General features: G+C 42.1%; 1 protein-coding gene across 1 annotated transcript in view; it reads right to left on the reverse strand.

Moving 5' to 3' along the window:
- Nucleotides 1–2,348: 2,348 nt before the first annotated feature.
- The window catches only part of LOC147707753 (trypsin-3-like), a 34,256-nt gene continuing 17,460 nt past the window's right edge, over nt 2,349–19,144 (reverse strand). Inside the window, exons 4-5 of the mRNA XM_086926607.1 lie at nt 11,878–12,014; nt 2,349–2,635 (exon numbers count right to left, since the gene is read on the reverse strand). Coding sequence (XP_086782733.1) covers nt 2,483–2,635; nt 11,878–12,014 — 290 coding nt within the window. The 3' untranslated portion in view covers nt 2,349–2,482. The remainder of the gene's footprint in view (nt 2,636–11,877; nt 12,015–19,144) is intronic.

The following is a 19,144-nucleotide window of genomic DNA, read 5'->3' on the forward strand; positions in this document are numbered from 1 at the left end:
GACTTAGAGTGAGTGAGACTAAGAGTGACTGCAAGTGAGAGTGGGTGAATGAAAATGGATGAGTGAGGATTAATTTGAGGGAGTGTTAGAGTGGGAGTGACAATAAGTGAGTGTAACTGTGAATGAGCGAGTCAGAAGTGAGAATAAATGAGAATGTGTGCAAGTGAGTGTGCATAAGCATGAGAGAGTGAGGGTAAGAGTGAATGAGAATGCATGACTAAAAATGAGCGAGTCAGAGTAAGTGAAAATATGTGAAAGCGAGTGAAAATGAAGCCATTATTAAGAGTGAGTGCAAGTATTTGAGAAAAAATATATGAATTTCAAAAATAGTAAGGCTGAATAATAGTGAGTTCCAATTAGTTTGAATGAATAAGAGTGAGTGTAAAGAAGTGAGTGAGACTGAATGACTAGAAGTGAATGAATAAGTGTGAATGAGCAAATGTAATTGAGTGTGAATGTGGTGTTACGCTTTTGAGTCTGCCAGTGTCCCGGGCTTAATATAAGTAGTCATAACTTTATAAGCACCCATGCCAAAATACTGGCGTTTCATACTGGAGGCAATTCTCTGCATGATGGCCAGTTGTGACAACAAACTGGCACCAACATAATGGAGTAACTTTTTGTCATAACAGGCACCCCTGCAAAAATGCTGGTACTAGTATACAAATGGTATTTCTTTCAACATGGGCACTCATGGCCAAAATCTGATTTTGGCATGCTTGAAGAAACTCTTGGGATAGTAGGCACCTATGGCAAATAATGGTTGCACAATGGAGGTAATTCTTGCCATAAGAGAGGACAACCGCAACATATGGGGGGGGGGGGGGAGGAGGGAGAATCATAACAAAATGCTGGCCCAATTTTTGGCATAAGGTTCAGCCATGGTATATTGACGGCAATAAAGACAGAATCCTGGTACTGACATGCTCCATGCAATCTTTGCATAAGGGGCAGCCATGACATATGAAGGCCACCCAAGAAAAAATGCTGACCCTGGCACAATGAAGGTCATTTTCGAAATATGGGGGGCACTCATAGCATATTTTTAAAAAATTGGGTCAACAGTTGGGGAGATTCAGGGTACATTGGCTTGGCGCATCATGATTGGGTTTTAATATTTAATAAGTGCCCTTTCAGAGCCTGTGACTTTTAAGCCGGTTTGTGTAAAAATTGTGCTTGAAAATGAGCCATGCCTCCAATTTTTTAGAAATGTTCTTGAGTCAGAACTTACCCACCCTGAACCCTCTTAGAAGAGAACTAGTTCACTCACTTCATTCATTTACTACAATTTCGGAAAAGTAATATGCCCCATCACTTTCAAAGATAATGTCAGCAACCTAATAAGTGGTGTCTAGAGTAGGCATTAGTCTGTTCTGTGTTGTTATACTAATCATGCAGTCATTATGGCACTTCAGCAATGTCAATTAGTGTGATGTCATCATGTGATATCACTTCAAGGGTGGATTTGGGGTCATAGGTTATGCAACTTCCTGTGTGATGTCATTCCTACTACTGGCAGTTTGATGAATCAGCGTCCATGTGTTGATGTAGCTATCCAGAAAGCTAAGGATAGAGCATGATTTACATAGAATAAAATCAATAATGTGACTTTCATAGAAAAATAAACCACCATAGCAACAGTGAACTGCAAAATGCAGCCAACCTTTGGTGTATGAGATTAAAGTCAAGACTTTGGTGCAAGAGACATCAAGAATTTACACTATCATGGTGCTGTGGTGTTGGTGCAAGAAAATTTCAACACAAGGTAATGGGTTTTCGGCGAATGAATAGTCTACAGAATTTTTTGTTGCAACTTGAATGTTTATTAAGAAAGTACAGAGAATCATGTAGTTTCCTGAACATATAGAAGTTTCGCTGTTATGGAAGGGACTATTAGATACAGTGTACAATTTACTTGAAGTTACACTATCACTATAAGCGTGAACGACAGCAGATATCTCCAGACTGCAATTGGCACTAGATTTTGATTCACTTTACTTGTTACAGCTCTTTCTATCACTTTCAACTGGATTACAAATTCACCACAGTCCCCTGTCACATATATGTAATAGCCAGTTTCTGGCTTCTTCGGGTGCAAAGCATTCTGGTTCAACTCGTGGGGCGACCGATGTATCATATGTTGACCGATTCATGCATATTATTGACAGGACCACTGGAAGTATGCGATTACGAGGGCGCAGCTTGTTCCGCATAAGTATGGATTTGCCACAATTGCCACATAATCCATCATGTGCTGCATAATCTGCTGATTTTAACCCAAAAAATGTGTTTCTAGATCAACCGGATACAAAGTTAGTAAAAACTTGGTGAAGTGGTTCGCGAATTGGTGCTCCCTGCTGCATAATTCCAGTGGGCCTGACTATAGATGGCCATATTATGAACATACATTATTTGTTATGACATTGTTTTGGGTGAAAGAACGACTTTTTGTTTTTAGTTGTGCTTATATAATGTCAAAGCATTAATTATTAGATATGACTTGATTGATCCACGCATTATAGTTGCAGACTTTGGTGTATACAGTTGGGGCATTCTTCGAGGCACACTTGCTAGGTCCCCAAGAGACAACACCCTGAAGCTGTCCGTTGCACTCCAGGGGTCCTCCTGAGTCTCCCTGCAAAAGAAACCCCAACATTTGCCATTAGAGACTGTAATTTGTGTTTCTTGACAAAACAGACATCCCCCGGTGTAAAAACATTTATTGCAGCCTCTTATCGAGGGAGGAATGGTCTAAGAGTGGACTTTTACATTAGAATTAGAATTTTTGACAAGTTAATCCGTTTTTATAACAACCATTTTTGTTATGCAAAGATTTATGAACAAATATTGCATTATCATTCAATAACCCACAGAAGGACCACTCAGTAAGGTCTGCAGCTGCCAGAGGATTCTGGCAACATGTTAAAATAACAATAGTTAAAGCATGAGTGGGTTGTATATGTCTCCAGAAGCCTGGGAAAGAAATGTCACACCACGATAAACATTAACTGTCCGTTTTTAAAAAAAACATTACATGTGAAATAAGAATCTAGGCTTCACATTGTTCCATAATCTATTTTATGTCGGCGTGAAGAGTTTCATATGAATTGTGAATTTTGAAACAGCTTCTGTTTCAGCAAAGGGGCATTCCTGTGAGATTCCCTTCAGTAGTCTTGCTGTCGCAGTTCAAACCCAGCAGCTGCCAAGTAGAGCCCTCTCGCGCGCACCAAGCAGTGCCGCCTCACGCGCACCAAGCAGTGCCCTCTCACGCGCACCAAGCACTGCCTTCTCACGCGCACCAAGCAGTGCCACCTCACGCGCACCAAGCAGTGCCCTCTCACGCGCACCAAGCAGTGCCCTCTCACGCGCACCAAGCAGTGCCGCCTCACGCGCACCAAGCAGTGCCGCCTCATGCGCACCAAGCAGTGCCGTCTCACGCGCACCAAGCAGTGCCACCTCACGCGCACCAAGCAGTGCCCTCTCACGCGCACCAAGGAGTGCCGTCTCACGCGCACCAAGCAGCGCCCTCTCACGCCGCACCAAGCAGTTCCGTCTCACGCGCACCAAGCAGTGCCCTCTCAGACGCACCAAGCAGTGCCGTCTCACGTGCACCAAGCAGTGCCCTCTCAGACGCACCAAACAGTGCCTTCTCATGCGCACCAAGCAGTGCCGTCTCACGCGCACCAAGCAGTGCCGTCTCAAGCGCACCAAGCAGCGCCCTCTCACGCGCACCAAGCAGTTCCGTCTCACGCGCACCAAGCAGTGCCGTCTCACGCGCACCAAGCAGCGCCCTCTCACGCGCACCAAGGAGTGCTGCCTCACGTGCCCACACCGTCAAGGAAGCCATAGGCGTTGTAAATCCAGTGGCCTCTGACCTTATGGGAGGGGCGGAAATGTGAAGGGTGTACACGCATTTCCTTGTCTTTCTGGGGAACCACATGAGTAAAGTAGAAGGAGCAACCACAGAATCAATAATAACATCAATAAATAAAACAATAACAACGACACTAATAATAGAAACAATAACAATAATAAATAATACTAAAAACATAATAATTATTATGGTTATAATTATAATAATTGACCTTATTATCATAAACATTATTATCCGTTATAAAAATAATAATGGTGCTGGACATATACAGAAGTATGTCATAAATTATACACCTTCTGAAGGTGTGTATTTTGAATGATATGCCCACTTGAAATACTTTCCAGATTTTAGGGATTTGAAAAAGGAAGGCAGACCTGGATTGAAGAGACCTTTTGGGACCACTTTTTTTTTAAAAAAAAAGGACCTGATTCACACAGGGTCTTAAAGCACAGACACAGCCTTTCAAAGTAATTTGATTGTGTTTTGGAAGCTGATGAAGCATTTGCAGCGTCCTGATAGAGGTTGAGTACCTGGAGTTTAAGCAAAAGCTGTGCTGCGGCATTTTATCCCTGCTGTAGGTGCACTGGGGTGTCGGCAGAAAGTCCTAAATACAAAGCATCCGCATAATCTAGCAGAGAGTCCACCACCAGTAGCAAAAGGGGATAATGAGTCATCCGGTAGAAAATGACACAATCTTATAGAGAATCTTCAGTTGGAGGAAATGATGTGACCTTTGCCAAGTATGTTTCGAAGGAGAGTTCATCATCAAACACAGCCCCCAGATTTGTAACATTCTTAACAGGCAAAGGTCAAAGGCCCCAGAGAGTCAGGCCACGCTGGAGGAATAGATCTTAGGTGGACTGCTAGGACTATCACCTCGCTTTTATCTGAATTCAGTTTCAGACAGTTTCCCTCAGCCACACACTAACAATTGAGGCGGCCGCATTGCTGTTGCCATCTAGCCTGAGAATGATATCACTATTATCTCCATAACACATCCAGGATGGATGATGTTCCATAATCAGCCCTGCAAGAGGCGTTACATACATGTTGAATAACATGGGGTTCAGTGGTGATCCCTGCAGAACTTTGCATAAAGTCTCCCTGGCTGAAGAGGAAATGTAAAACAGTCTTTGCTGTGGTCTACTAAAAATGACCAATCCAGTTCAAATCCTCCCACGCACTTCCATCCCTCCAAGTCTGTCAAGTAGTGTGGCAAGACACAGTGCTGATGGCTGGGGGAGATAAAAGGATGAGCGCGACAACTCTGCCTTGAACCAGGATCAGAACTACTACCTCTCTCGCTTTGAGGGCAAGCCTCCCTGATGCAATTCAGGAAGCAGTTGAAAACTTGGCTGTTCACGAACGTAGTCGAATAGGCTGCCGTATGTTCCAGGTTTGCTCCTACCGACTTAACAGTGTTCCATTTTTCTGCCTCTTCTTCTCTTTTCTTGCTCTCTCCTTTAGCGCTACGCCATGTATGTGCGCGCTTTATAAGATTATTTTCATTCATTCAAGATCAGTGCCTACTTTGAGCTGGTGATTGCCAGTGGGAGCCACCAGCACTCATTTATGGGGACTAGCACTTATTTTCATGCATCAGAAATTTACAGCGAGCAAGGGACGGAATGGTTGAAGAGAATGATGGAAAAAGCTTCACAAAATGAGAATGCAAGAACTGGCAAGAGCGAGATAAATGGGCAGCCGGCCAAGGGCTTCTGAGAAGACTTTGGGCACCAGCACTCATTCTTTTACAAATTGACCACCGTTTGAGATAATCTGCGGTACATTTTGAACGGAGACAAAATCTGCTTTGGTACCAGGAGAGGCAAGGAACCCACTTTTATGGGGTTGAGAAGCAAGTTTGTGGTGATAAGCTTCATCAGCTGAGAGTTAATAACCTTCTTTGTGAACTTTGCACAAAAGAGTGAAAGTGAGACGAGACTGGTTGCTGACAACCAAGCGGTCCAAGAAGGGCTTTTCAAATGAGAAAGAGTATAAGCTCTTTTCTTGTTTGCAGGGAGATGACTCGACAGAAGAGAGCAATTAACCAATCTGCAGGCTGAGGTATTGATGACCAGCTTTGTAGAATAAAAAATTTAGGCTAGACAGGGCTCAGAAAGAAGTATGAATTACTGATGATCATAGTTTTTGTTGTCTCCTCAAGAGAGACATGACTGAATTTGGTGAGCGCCTGTGCAGGAACTGAGGTCAAATCACTAGGCAGGCAGGCTGAAGACGACTCAACTGAAAGAGTTGATAAATAATCAAAATGGTATCGGAAGAAACTAGAGAAATGATAAAAGCCGGTGAAGGGGTGATCTGCTGTTGCAAATGCAATGTGCTGGAGAAGTCCCTAATGATTCTAAACATTTCACGGGAAGCTCTGCTGCTTTTAAGCAGTCAGGGAGTATAATGCTTCGATGGTGCTTGTCTGACTGGACATTTGCATTTCTGTGGCCAGTCTTACAAGCCATTTTAGCCTCGGAAAGATAATTGTGGTGCCAGTGTCTCTCGACCTACACACAAGCTAGTTTAGTTAGTGTAGCAAATTCGCCTTTTCTGCATGGTCACTCCAATTTTAGCCTTTGTCTGCACACTATATTTGCTGGCTTTAATACTCTGTGCACTTTACCACTGCTAAACAGAACTAAAGTGTCTGTGCTTCCCCATCTAAATCATGTACTATACATTGGAATTTCTTATTGATTCTATTTACCCTTTCTGTAAGTGCCTTGTTTATGGTGCCTTAAGGGCACTTATGAGATGAAATGTTAAATGTGAAACTGCTTAGTTTGTAAAATATGACTTAATGGTGGAATCAGGTTTACTTGAGCACAAAAGAAACGTTATAAAAATGTACTTAGGGCTGCCTGTGCTAGTACTCTGGGCCTAGGAAAAGCCAATGAGTGTTAACTATTACCGCAGTGCACATTTTTCAGTGGCAATGGGTTGACTGTCAGTCTCACCAGTCTTCTCCAGTGAGTCTACTCCTTTCCATCACAGAAGGAATCTCTTTGTTTGGTGCACTGAAGTGCCGGACTGCAGCAGTATCTGTTAGCACAGTTGAGGACCAGCACATTGGCGGCGGGATGTTGCCAATGCTGAGCCCACAGCATATTTGGTGCCTTACGGTGGCAATTTATGGCGACTCACGTGTTTCCCTCTCACTGGAATGAAAACCCCTGAACCACACCTCCATGCCCTACTACCTCCATAAACACAAGTTGTGTGTATGATGCCAGCAGCCATTTTGATAGATTGGGAAGCTTTCCATTCCATATGATAGCTTTGCTTGGCATGCATTCTCCACGTTCCAACTGGCAACCATTTTGTGCTGTTGGGTAATGAATCTGTGCCCAATCTGCCTCAGAAACTTAGTACTTGAGTTTTGGTGACCATCTTTATTTGAGAAGCTGTTCAGGTTTTCTGTGCATTGAGTGTGTTCACAGTGACAGGCACACCTAATAACTGTGATTAGTTTCTAATACAATTTAGCAACTATGGTATTAGTGGCAGCAACTCACCCATGCTCATAGTTAAGATGCCAGCCCCACACCATATTTACCCGTTTGTGAACTCCTCCACTTAATTGGCCACAGTGGAGTTAAGCATTTGAGGCATATTTGGAGACATTCAACAGTGACACATTCACCTCTAAAAAGAAAAAAGCACTATTGATATTCAATCCAAAAAAAGAACTGTTCTGGATCGGCGTACATTTTTACAGCATTCACATCTCCTGGAGAGTTTATTGAGGACTTTGTAGCTGCCTTGCATATATGCTTACACCCACATGTAATTATGGGATTCAAGGTTGAATTTATGAATAAACAGCTAATTGTATGGACTAATAATACGAAAATCCTGGAAAGACTTCTATCCACTGCAGATCCCAACTTGGAAACAGCATTGACGATATCTAACCCTCGGAGCAAGGCATGAAGGAAATTAATAAAAGTTCTAAACCTTGAACTGAGGTTCAACTGATCTCTAAACAATCTGATAGACAATCATCTAAGATAGAAAGCGGAAAGGCTCCACAGAAAGTGGTCAATCCAAGCACCAAGTCCACCTGGCACAAGACCAAACTTGTTTTAAATGCGGCAAGAAAGTCAATTTCGCAGTAGTATGTAAATCAATGCCAGGGCAGAAACAGAATAGTTCAACAATGATAAAGCCATTGGAGAATGACTTTTCTGAGGATGATGGCAATTGAATATTAACGCTAACTTCTCCAGGGCATGATGAAACTGTAGGTTTATCTACTATGAATGGGTGTCTCAGAAGCCTACCTCCAGAGTGTAGAATTGCTGCAAATGGAAAGATCAGTAAATTAATGGTGGATTCTGGTTCACCTTTCACACTTTTGAATGTAAAGGATTTTGAAGGGTTTCACAGGATACAATTACGAGCTTCACACATTGAAATATTTCTATATGGGGGAAAGAAATTATAAGTTAAGGGTCAATTTGATACCACGTTGAAGTTTGAGGGCAGTTCCACCAAGCGAGGCTCTGAGTTGTCAGGATGGAATGAACAGGGTGATTTGGACATGGTATTGGATCCAAATCATCCTAATATGGTTATTTAAATGAAAAAAATTTATGATTTAAGCAGTGCATATATCGGTCGAATTGGTGAGTGTGAGTGGGTAAGGACATTTAGGTAAATTGATGAGTCTCCAACACCACATTATTTGCCCTGGTGGTTGTTCACGTGGTGTGCTAAGTACCTTTGCGGCTAAGCAATGAGCTGAAATCTGAACGTAGGAAATTGTGTGATCAGGGGATCTTTGAACCTATTGAAGGCTGCAAAATCTGATAAGTCGTTGAGGTTGTGTGTTGATTAAAGGCAACTGAACTCTAATATTTAGGTTGATCACCAACCATTGCCCCACATTAATGAACTGTTGCCAGCCCTTAAAGGGGCAGTGTTTTTTACATCATTGGATGTGTCAACTGCTTACCACCAGGTAGAGTTGTGTCAAGAATCCAAACATCTTACATCTTTTGTCCTGCCTCAAGGTGCGTATCCCTTTTTCCGGATGCCATTGGGATTAACATCTGCTTGAGCTGTTTTTCAGGGATTGTTGAGTAAAATGTTCAAAGATTTTCCCAGAGTCACATATTTTCAAGCTGATATCTTGGTGTATGGTCAAGATAAATCTGAATAGGACCAAAGACAGACTGTGACATACTGAGATCTAGTGGGTTGACATTAAGGAAGGATAACTCCACACTTTCCCCGGATGGGGTAAAACCCAAAGTCAAAATACTGGAAGCAATTGAGAAGGATCCTAAACATCTCAACAGGGATCAACTTAGGTCTCTTTTGGACTTAATAGAATATTACGTCAAATTTGTGGGACATTCTGCAAGTAGGACAGCATGCTTAAGGGACCTGCTTCAGAAGAATGTAAAGTATATTTACAATAATGAGTCTGACAAGGTGTTTGAGTCAATTAAATAAGACATTGTTATAGCATGCCCTCTGAAGCCATTCGATACTAATGACACATGTATTATTTCCACTGATGCCAGCAATGTGGGCCTTGGGGCCATATTTATGCAGAAGTGGAGCAATGTTGCTGAGGAATCATTGCATTTGCTTCAAGGGCTTTGAGAGGTACATAGACTATTTATTCCATGATAGTGAAGGAGGCTCTTGGTTTGTGATGGAGTGTGCAGTACTTCAAAGGTTTGTGTGGGGCAGCATGATTATTCTAAGAATGGAATATTAACCATTGGTAGACCAATTTAGCACTAGTGAGGGTGGAAGAGCTACCCCAAGCATTGCCAAATGACAATATACTGCAAGTGTTTCACAACAACTTAGACTATGTGGTTGGTGCCAGGAATGCTTTTACTGATTGTTTGTCGAGACTACTATTATGTGAGTCTGAGCTGAAAATAATGTATGATGACTTGGAAAGGGTATGAGTGGTGAGTTGAATCGATGTTACTATGAATGGGGCTCATCTTGAAGAAGAGTGGATGGAAGCCTTAGCAGTTGGCATACAAAATGTGCAGGAATTTGTTGCCAGTCATTGGCCTCCTGCTAAAGAAGTTCAGGGGAACTTAATTCCATATTTAAGGGCTTCAGATGAGTTGCTGGTTGTTAATGGTGTTTTGCGTAGGTGTGGATTGTTGGTAGTTCTGTCGGAGTTGTGCAACAAGGTTCTAACTTAAATGTTGGTATTTGTGCCATTAAAGCCTAGAATACCTGACAATTTTTTTGTGGCTAGGGGTTGACATGCTGTGGAATGTTTTGTCTGTGAGTTTAGTGTGTGAGTCATGAGTGTTGAGACCCAGGTGACTGGTACAAGTCCTGTTACCCCCATAACCACAGCTAATTTGAAATGGCACAAACTGCGCTTTGACATATCGGAAGCATGCAGTTGCACACTAAAATATGCTTGCATATTAATTGACTATTTTGCTAAGCGGTATGAAATCAAATTTGTGGACAGTGGGAATGCTGGTGTAGTCATTGATTTATTTAAAGAAGTGTTTCTGAGAGAAGGGTATCTTTAGGAATTGGTGACCAACAATGGCACCCAGTTGGCGTCGCGGTAAATGGAAGAATTTTCAAAACTGTCTGACATAAAACACATCAGAACGTCTTTATATCATCCCCATTGTAATGGGTTGGTGGAAAGAAATAATCATATTATTAAGAATCAGCTTGCATTTGGCGTTGGTGAATGGTTTGGAAAGGAAGTCTGTGATGAGGTATATGATTTGGGCCATCAGAACCACACCTCATATAGGCACAGGTATGTCACCTTTCACTATATTAAGGGTCAGGGATGTCAGAACGAAATTGAGCAAGAAATAGATATATCAAAAAAGTGTTGATGTTGTGAAGGTTGGCAGTGTTGTGGATGTGAGACGTGAAGTGAAAAAGAAATATAGCACAATAGGCAAATGTTGCAACAGATTGATTGTTAAGGCACCTGCTCATGTTCAGAAAAGATTTTCCAGTTTTGCGGCATCTGTTCAAAAAAGGAAGTGAAGGAACTTGCAATAATTATCAAGGATGGATGGGTGTGGAACAAGAGATTCGGTTAATTGGTGCCCGACTCCAAGTCCACCAATGTGCATTAGAAAATGGGTGTGGGAACAGATGAATGTGTTGAAGTTGAATGTGACCAGCACCAACCTAGATTCCACAGAGACGTATAACTAGTCTTGTGAAGTCTAAGGATTTTGTTATGAAACTGTGTATCGTTTTTTACGTACATGCGTATGGTACCTGTTAGTTCTCTCTTCGCCTTATCAGATTATGTTTGCAACATGTTTGTATTAACATTTGCCTTTCGTTAATGCTCATTTTACCACTGAGTAGTTAGTTATGTTGATCAACTTAAGTTCATTTTGCATGCATGTCCCTTCCATGTTCCCTATCCCACTATAGGCAGTTCTATTCCATATGGTGCCTTTTTTTACATTCCTGTTTTACTTTTAATATTTCTGCTAATTACATTCTTATATGTTTTGATTGTGAAGGAAGGTGTGTGTAGGGTTGCATATGTAGAATGTTGGGTGTTGTGGTAAATAAGCTGTATCTAAATTACAACATGATCACAATATTGGTAGGTTAATTTCTATTGTGAAAAGGCAATGGAAATAGAAGAGAAAACAAGTAAAAAGACCCTCAGCTACAGTAAAACCTTCTTAGCATATTCCTTGCAGACGGAAAGATCTGTCAAAATGGGACAGATATCTTGTCTGCTGTATTACAAGTGCCATAGGCTGTAATAAACAGTGGTTGAGTTGCACTCTTAACTGTCACAAGTAGAATGGGGGCAGGACTATGCTCTCCTTGGCAAATAACAACACCGGTTTAACAATGTTTTATAAGCATGCTGGGTCACAAAGCTAGAACTTGTTTCAGTTTCCAGCAAAATTGCCCTTTTGCAACCTTATGTCTCATTCAAATTAACAATCAACATGAAGTTCTGTACTGTAGGCATGAGCAGGGTGGAATGACTTTCTTACCCCACAGGAGCTCCGTCCTCCCTGCATGAATCCAGCACACATCATGTTGGCTGTGTAGTAGTAGGGATGGGCCTGCTGGCACTGTGTACTGGAGATAATTGGCAGATCCAGACACTGGAGAACCCGGGGATAAACCACTGGAAGAAAAACACAACATTGGAAGTAAATAGTTTAGATTCAACGAAAGATACACTAGGAGCAGACCAAATATACATTTGTGAGGTTTGCAAACTCTGCAACCAGCGTGAAGTGCAAACATTTTAACACTTGATCAAAATGGTTTATACAAATTAATTTGCTGAGAGAAATCTTTCTTTAAATAGTTTTTTTGCTGAGGTGTTTATTTAGCAAAATCTACTGTATGGGATCTTTTTTCTAGCAGTACACTCTTCGTAACTTACATTTACGGATGACAAAAACGACATGCTTATTCATCAAAATATTTGTGAAGCAACGTTGAAGAAATGTCTTGTTTCATGTATTTTATACCTTCTGTTTCTTTTTAATGCTCATACAGTAACTGTTATTGAGCGGAAGAAAGAGTAGTGAAGCAGCACATGCTATATGGCAATATGTTATTTTTAGAATCCTACACACCTTCTAGGCAACTTCAAGGTCAGAACTTTAGGTACAGGATTGTCATAATCTGGCTATCAAAGGCCAATTTAGGGAGCTTCTGATTTTTTAAAAGTGAAAATGGCTTTATTTCAGCTTTTTCCTGCTGAAAAAATCTATCACTTCAATGCAAGTCAATGGAGAAGTTACTTCCTGCCAGTAGAGTAGCCTGGAGTAACAGATGCATGAGTTACGGGAGAGGTTGAGAGAGGATCGCATTTATTTCATCTTGAATACTGTAAACAAATTTAAATATATTCATTGTGGGGAAAGAAGCATCCAGGGCTTTGATTCTTAAACTGGGTCTACTGATCCCTGGGGCCCATGGCACCTACTCTACTCAGGGGGTTCATGACTACTTAGAAAATAAAATGACATCAGCAGATTAATAAACTATTTAAACACAAAAAAATGTATATGTAAGTTGGAAAATTATAAAGTGTACAGTAAATATGAAGGACTTTGAAATTGGAGGCAACAAATAGAGCTTTATGAGGTCTTTGGTGGAGGAACTCCATACGAAACGCAGTAGGAGGGATACACAGCTTGAACGACGTGGATGCCTGGGTGACCCTGGTGGAAAGATTTGCAGCCCCTGCAGATACACCATTAAATGGGGAGAGCACCCGCATGGGAAATTTAGAGGTCCTTTGACCCTTTGCATTAGGCTGTAATTAGATATGTACCTTGGATGTTTAACTGTAATGTCACTGGTCGATTGCCTCCTGCAAATCTATTATTGTTAATGCAATGGAATACCCCTCCAGTTGCTCGCTATGTACTGTGAATATTGTAGTAAGGGCTGCACTGATGGTTGTCATTGATATGTTGAAACTGGATAAATAAACGATTTTATTTTAAATAGAACCCTATTTGAAGTAGTGAAGTAGTGTGGCTCACTGGTTAGAGGCGGCAGACCCGAGAGCAGAGGACGGCCCGGGACCAGGGTTCGATTCCCGGCGCGGCAGGTTTCTGGACCAGGGTCAGTGGACTCGATAATTCTCTCGCCTCGGTGCCCACTCTGATCAGTGATCACACTCGGCAACTCTGGGCATTAGCTTGCCTCATCTTCACTAACGGCCCCACCAGACCGCCGGGGATGCCTGGTCTCACCCTGGAGATACCCATTAAGGGACCATCTCTCAGGGAAGCCAGGAAGGGTTTCGCAGCGGTCGAAGCGCCTTGGGACCCTACGGGTAAGTAGTGCGCTATATAAATGCCTATACATTTACAAAGGAAAATATACTAGTTACACTTACTCATGTGTAAATGTACTACTGTAGCTAATAGTAACTTTGCAATTATTTGCTATTCACCATTTCCTAGTATAAAGTTACCTAGGTGCAGACTGACGTATCTCCACCCTGGGTGGAACCTTATACTCCAGAATTTCCAAGTGCAAAGTTACTTCTCATAATGTTTAACACATAGGTGAAGAGTTCCTTCATCGTGGCAGAGATCTTCCTATTTTAAAGCATACAGAAAATGATTAAAGTTTGTTATTATTTAAACAAAACTATAAAAAGGTTTTAATATAAAATATGGATGCAAAATGATTGCTTACATTTATTTTCATGCTCGAATTAATAAAATAAAAATTTGTCACACATTAACTTAAATGTTTAAAATTTAATTAAAATACATTTTATTTGTATATATTATTTTAAGCAATAATTTAAAAAATCCCATTTACAATAATAATTTTATTTGAAGTTAAGATATATTAAACGTATTAATATTTATCTATATAAATATTGTGAATGGTTTTTTTAACAAACGTTTAACTTTATATGTTTGATATTAAATTTTATACTAATTAATAATGCAAGGCTGAGCTGAAGTATATGTACTACTTTTTTGGGGGCATTTTGGCTATAGTAACTTTAGCAGTGTAGTTTGTGAATAGCAATAAAATTACTCTTTTGTGGATCGGGCGTTTGTATTTCAATGTCCTTCCCTAATCCAATTTTTAACCCTCATAAACCTATCCGATTTAGGTGAAGGTATTCCCATTTTCCTGTCAATCCTCCATCTCCCTCCCACAATTAATACTAAGATGTAGACCCATGTGTGTGGACATCTCCACACATGTCAGAGTCCTTTGCACACAAAAGATAGGAGTGGTGTAGTTGGAGGTCTCCGAATGTACATTAGTGAATAGTATTAATTTGTAGTACTACTTCACATAACACAAACGCAGTTTGTGAAAAAGCCCCAAATTTGGTAGCCTTAGCTTGATTTTTGGGAACAGCACGAGCCCAGCAAACAGTAGCAAGTATGGCTGACTGTGGCATCAAATTAAGTAATGCTATGCACTGACAAAAAGAGAACATCCATTTTGAGCAAAAATTACAAAGATATCTGCTAGAGTCCAACATATTGCTTCATCTTTTAGAAATAAAAACACATTTTGTGCGCTACAACCCTGTCAATAAAATTAAAAGTTCAGCTTTCGTATTTTTTTCGTTTGTGAATTGAATCAAATATGTTATAATGTGGGCATTTCTTTTAGATATAGGGCCCGATTCCGATGGAACTGTAACCGACCGACCTCCTGTCGACGGTTACAGACCTGCAAGTACGATGCGACCAAACCCTGTTCCGTCGCAATCCTGGGAGCCTGCGATCCGAACGGAACGCATGCGCGCACTGTTAAATGCAGAGGTGCAGTTCATCCCTGCACCCTGTGGCAGGCACCTCAAAGTGCCTGCCACAGGGTGCAGGGCTCAACAGGGGGGCACCATAGGTGCCCCTTAGGTTGCCATTTGGCGGACTTGCACCCATAGGGGCCCTACTGAGGGCCCCCAAAGACAGCTTCCCACTGCCTTTTCATGCTGAAAAGACTGGCACAAAAAGGCAGTAGGGAACTGCCATCGTACTCCCTCGGCCGGAAAGAGGCGTCCGGGAGAGTATTGAAGGGTTTCTGGATGGAGGATGGGCTCTCTGAGACCGTTGTAAACCATCCGAAAAACCATGTATCAGATTCCTTTCCGACTGAGCTCATCAGTATGGCTCAGTTGAAGCCTTCTTGCCGACATCTGAATCGGGCCCATAGTTGTTTCTGTATTTGTGTGTATTCTTTTGTGGTTAAAATCGTAGAGGTTTTTCAAAAGAGATTCAGTAGGGGTCATATACGTCTCAAGGGTAAGATTAGCTGGTCTAGAGAAAAGGATGAGGCACAGAAGGGACTTCAAAGATCTGTAGGATCAGGGCTGCTGTGACTTGTCGTGCAGAGAGTTAGAAGCTCGGCAAAGAGTGGACAAATATGCTTGTGGTTCTGTGCACGAAGATCAGATACAGTGACAACCATGGAGTTCTGCATTTTTTTGTACAGTATTTTAACTTGGGATGTTCCAGAAAGTGACTGTGATAATATCTCTCTGTAAGCGTAATGCAGAGAAGACCAGATTGAAGAATGGTTTTGAATATGATACAGAATATTTGACCCTTTATGCACTGCATTGACCAACCCAACGAGGATCAATGATGGGAGCTTTGGGACCACTCCCCATAGTCCAACGCATATGGGAGATTGTGCTAGGGATTATAAAATCACATGTTTTACACTGAAAGATCCTGTAGAGAGAGGATCTAACAATGCCTATCTGACCTAAATAGTAGAGTCAGTGGAACTCAGTCATGTGGAAAATAAAGTGCATTTCCAGGTCTATTGCCATTAAGCTCCCTCTTCTTTTTCCACTAACCAAGGTCATGCATGCCTCTGTTCTGCTTAGTCCTTCCTCTATTTCAGTTGCCTATAGAAGTTACATTCCATTGGCTGAAAGGAATGGACAGGGAGAGGAGCTGAATGCATCATTTGATCAGCCTGTAAGTGGCAGTTATGTTACTTTTTGTCTAGTTTGTGCATGGAAAGTAACTGGGTGATGTGTTAAGCAAGGGCCAAGAAAAAAGGGGTCACAAAATGTAAAATGCCCATGCATTTTCCGTAGACTTTTTTTTAAAGAGGCACTACCTGAACGTAATTACTCCAAATTCAGCAGGAAGCTAGGGGACTGATTACGAGTTTGGCGATCCTCCTGCCGCAACGGCCTCACCGACAGGACCGCCGAGCCCGTAGAGCACCTGACTGTTGGATTACAAGTTTAAACCATGGAGGCTGCGGTGTTCTGGTGATCTCATTGCGTTGGCCTGTTAGGCTCATAGGAGAGTCTGTACAGCAGATCGCCATTGTGACAGTGCCTGCAGTACATACCTGTATGGTGTGGCAAGCACCATGTCCTACATGCTACACCGTGTTCAAATGTGGGTGCAATTCCATGGGGGCATGACATGTGCCCCCCCCCCGCATGCACACACCAGCACAGGAGTGGCAGAGGACAGTGTTAGGGTACAGTTAGTATGCCACTCTCACAAGAGTCCCTTGAATCCAATTTTAACAAACAGAACTTTGATTGGCACCAGGGGGCTTTTTTACCCTTAGGATATCTAGCTCAGCCAGTAACTATAATTTGTGCCCTAAAGTAACTATTACTCGCTCCCTCACCATGTAGACAAAAATGAAATTCTTTTGTTTGGCAAAGTGAGAGATCTTTGGACCAACACTAATTGTCTGCAAGACATTCCTTCTCTACTCTCCATGATGACGATTCCATGCAGCCCCCACAGCATTAACAAGAGGGTTGGTAGTGCCCCTGCCCCTTTTAGCGGCACCACCAGAAATAAAAAAAAATATTAAAGGAGCCCTTGGGCAATATATGTACTTCCTACAAAGAAACAATGAATAATAAATTACCAGCTCCTGTGGCTTATTTAATATTCCTTTGCAATTCTGTTTGTAAACTGAGTGCCCTGGTACCCACCTGGGGCACAAATACGACCAACATTATTGGAGCTGCGAGAGGAGCTCTAGTGCCCTGTGGCCCTGGCTGACTCCCCAGCAGGCGCCCATATCAAGTGCCTGCAGCAGGGGGCATTGTCTTTCAAAAGTGGATGATCCAAGGCGACCTGGAATTCCCACATTACCAAAATCATTGGGAGCTGTTTGTGGAGCCCCAAAGCCCCCGTGGCCCCTGCAAGCTCTCCAGCCACCACTGAGGTGGGAGGTGGAATTGTTTTTTTCAAAAGTGTGTGACCCAATACCCACCCAGGGCACCTACATGTTCTTATTTGTTGGGCCCACAGGGGCGCCCCAAGGCTGCCAAAAACCTCTGTGGCTTCCCAGCTAGCAGCCATAGTGGTGCTGGAAGGAGCTGGCTCACTCACTTTGCTCCCACCCAGAAGGGGGCAGTTTTTTGCAATGCTCCCGCCCGGGTGGAAGTAAAGTTGTGTTATGTGTTCCGGAAGAGTGCGGGCAAGGTATGCCCCCTTCCCCTAAAATTGAAAACGGCTCCAGGGGATGAGGTCCACTAACCTAGATGAGAGTCTTGGGAAGTTGAGCTGCATGACTCCTCCCCTAATAATAAAGCCAACCCCAAAGGAAAGGGTCCCCAGAACCTAACGGTGGTTTAGGGAGGGGGGGGCAAATAACCCCTCCTCAAAATAAAGCAATGTGCCACCTCCCTCCCCCACTCCTTCGATCCTCCACAAATTTGTGGCAACACTTAAAAAAAGAATTTTTGGGGCCCAGAGGGGCCACCACCCAGACCTATCTTTTTTTTAACTTTATTCTAGGACAGGCTACTCAATTCCTGAGTCTTAAAATGGCTGCCCCAACATCTTTGTTGATATGGTGTCATCAAATCAGATGTTATGTTAGGATCTGAAATATTTATACATTTTAAGCCTTATTTTCTCAATAACTAATGAAAGGGAAAAATGAGTTTTGGGACTCCGTTTCTTATTCACTCTCCACTTGACGGATCACCCCAAAACATTCCAGGATGGAGCTGATGTAGATGAGGCTAGGATATGGTAAACACAGACATTTTTCCTATTTTCGATGCATCACATAGTGTCCAGTTTCTCTGTCCAGCAGCAAGAGGAAATTCAAAATGTTGTAAGGAGAGGAACAATGATTCATCCTCGGACCTCCTCACTCATCAAGAATCATTATAATGATAAATGGACTTCCTACCTCGGGAAAGCACTCGCACATGGCATAGAAAATAAAAATTCCCTTGGTGTCTCAAGAATATCTCTACTAAGGTGAATACCCAGAAGGCGATTAAAAATGAAAGGTCGATTCCTGGAGAACAATTAATTCTGCATAGTCTGGTTGACATGGTTCTGTCTTTTGGTCCATGTGGGGTCTGTGGCAATTCCTGTTTAGTGCAGCTCTATGCCCCAATAATTCCAGATATTTTTCACTCATATACACATCTTGTGATTACAAGTGGAATTCAGAAATACTTGCAATTAGTTTTCCTAATGTAGGATCCTATTGATTATCTGTGAAAGGCACCATGGAGGTACACCGTGTGCGGACCCCTTGAAGTCTCACATTCTTCAAAGTGAGAACCCTGTATTTAACCTATTCATCAGTCTGTCCATAAATGGGGCCCCATTTGTTCCCCCTTTAGAGCCACCAGTAATGACTTTGCCAATGCTTGCTGTACTTGCAACATTATTGATACATGACATGTTAACAACCTTCTTGGGTAAGTTCTCTGTATCTTTTTACCTGAACTTTAGAGAAAGACACCTGAATGGAACCAATCTGGCAAGGACTTATGAGTTGTCCACTATGATACTA

The sequence above is a fragment of the Lissotriton vulgaris genome, chromosome 6 (assembly GCF_964263255.1).
Source record: "Lissotriton vulgaris chromosome 6, aLisVul1.2, whole genome shotgun sequence".
Classification (NCBI taxonomy): Eukaryota; Metazoa; Chordata; class Amphibia; order Caudata; family Salamandridae; genus Lissotriton; species Lissotriton vulgaris.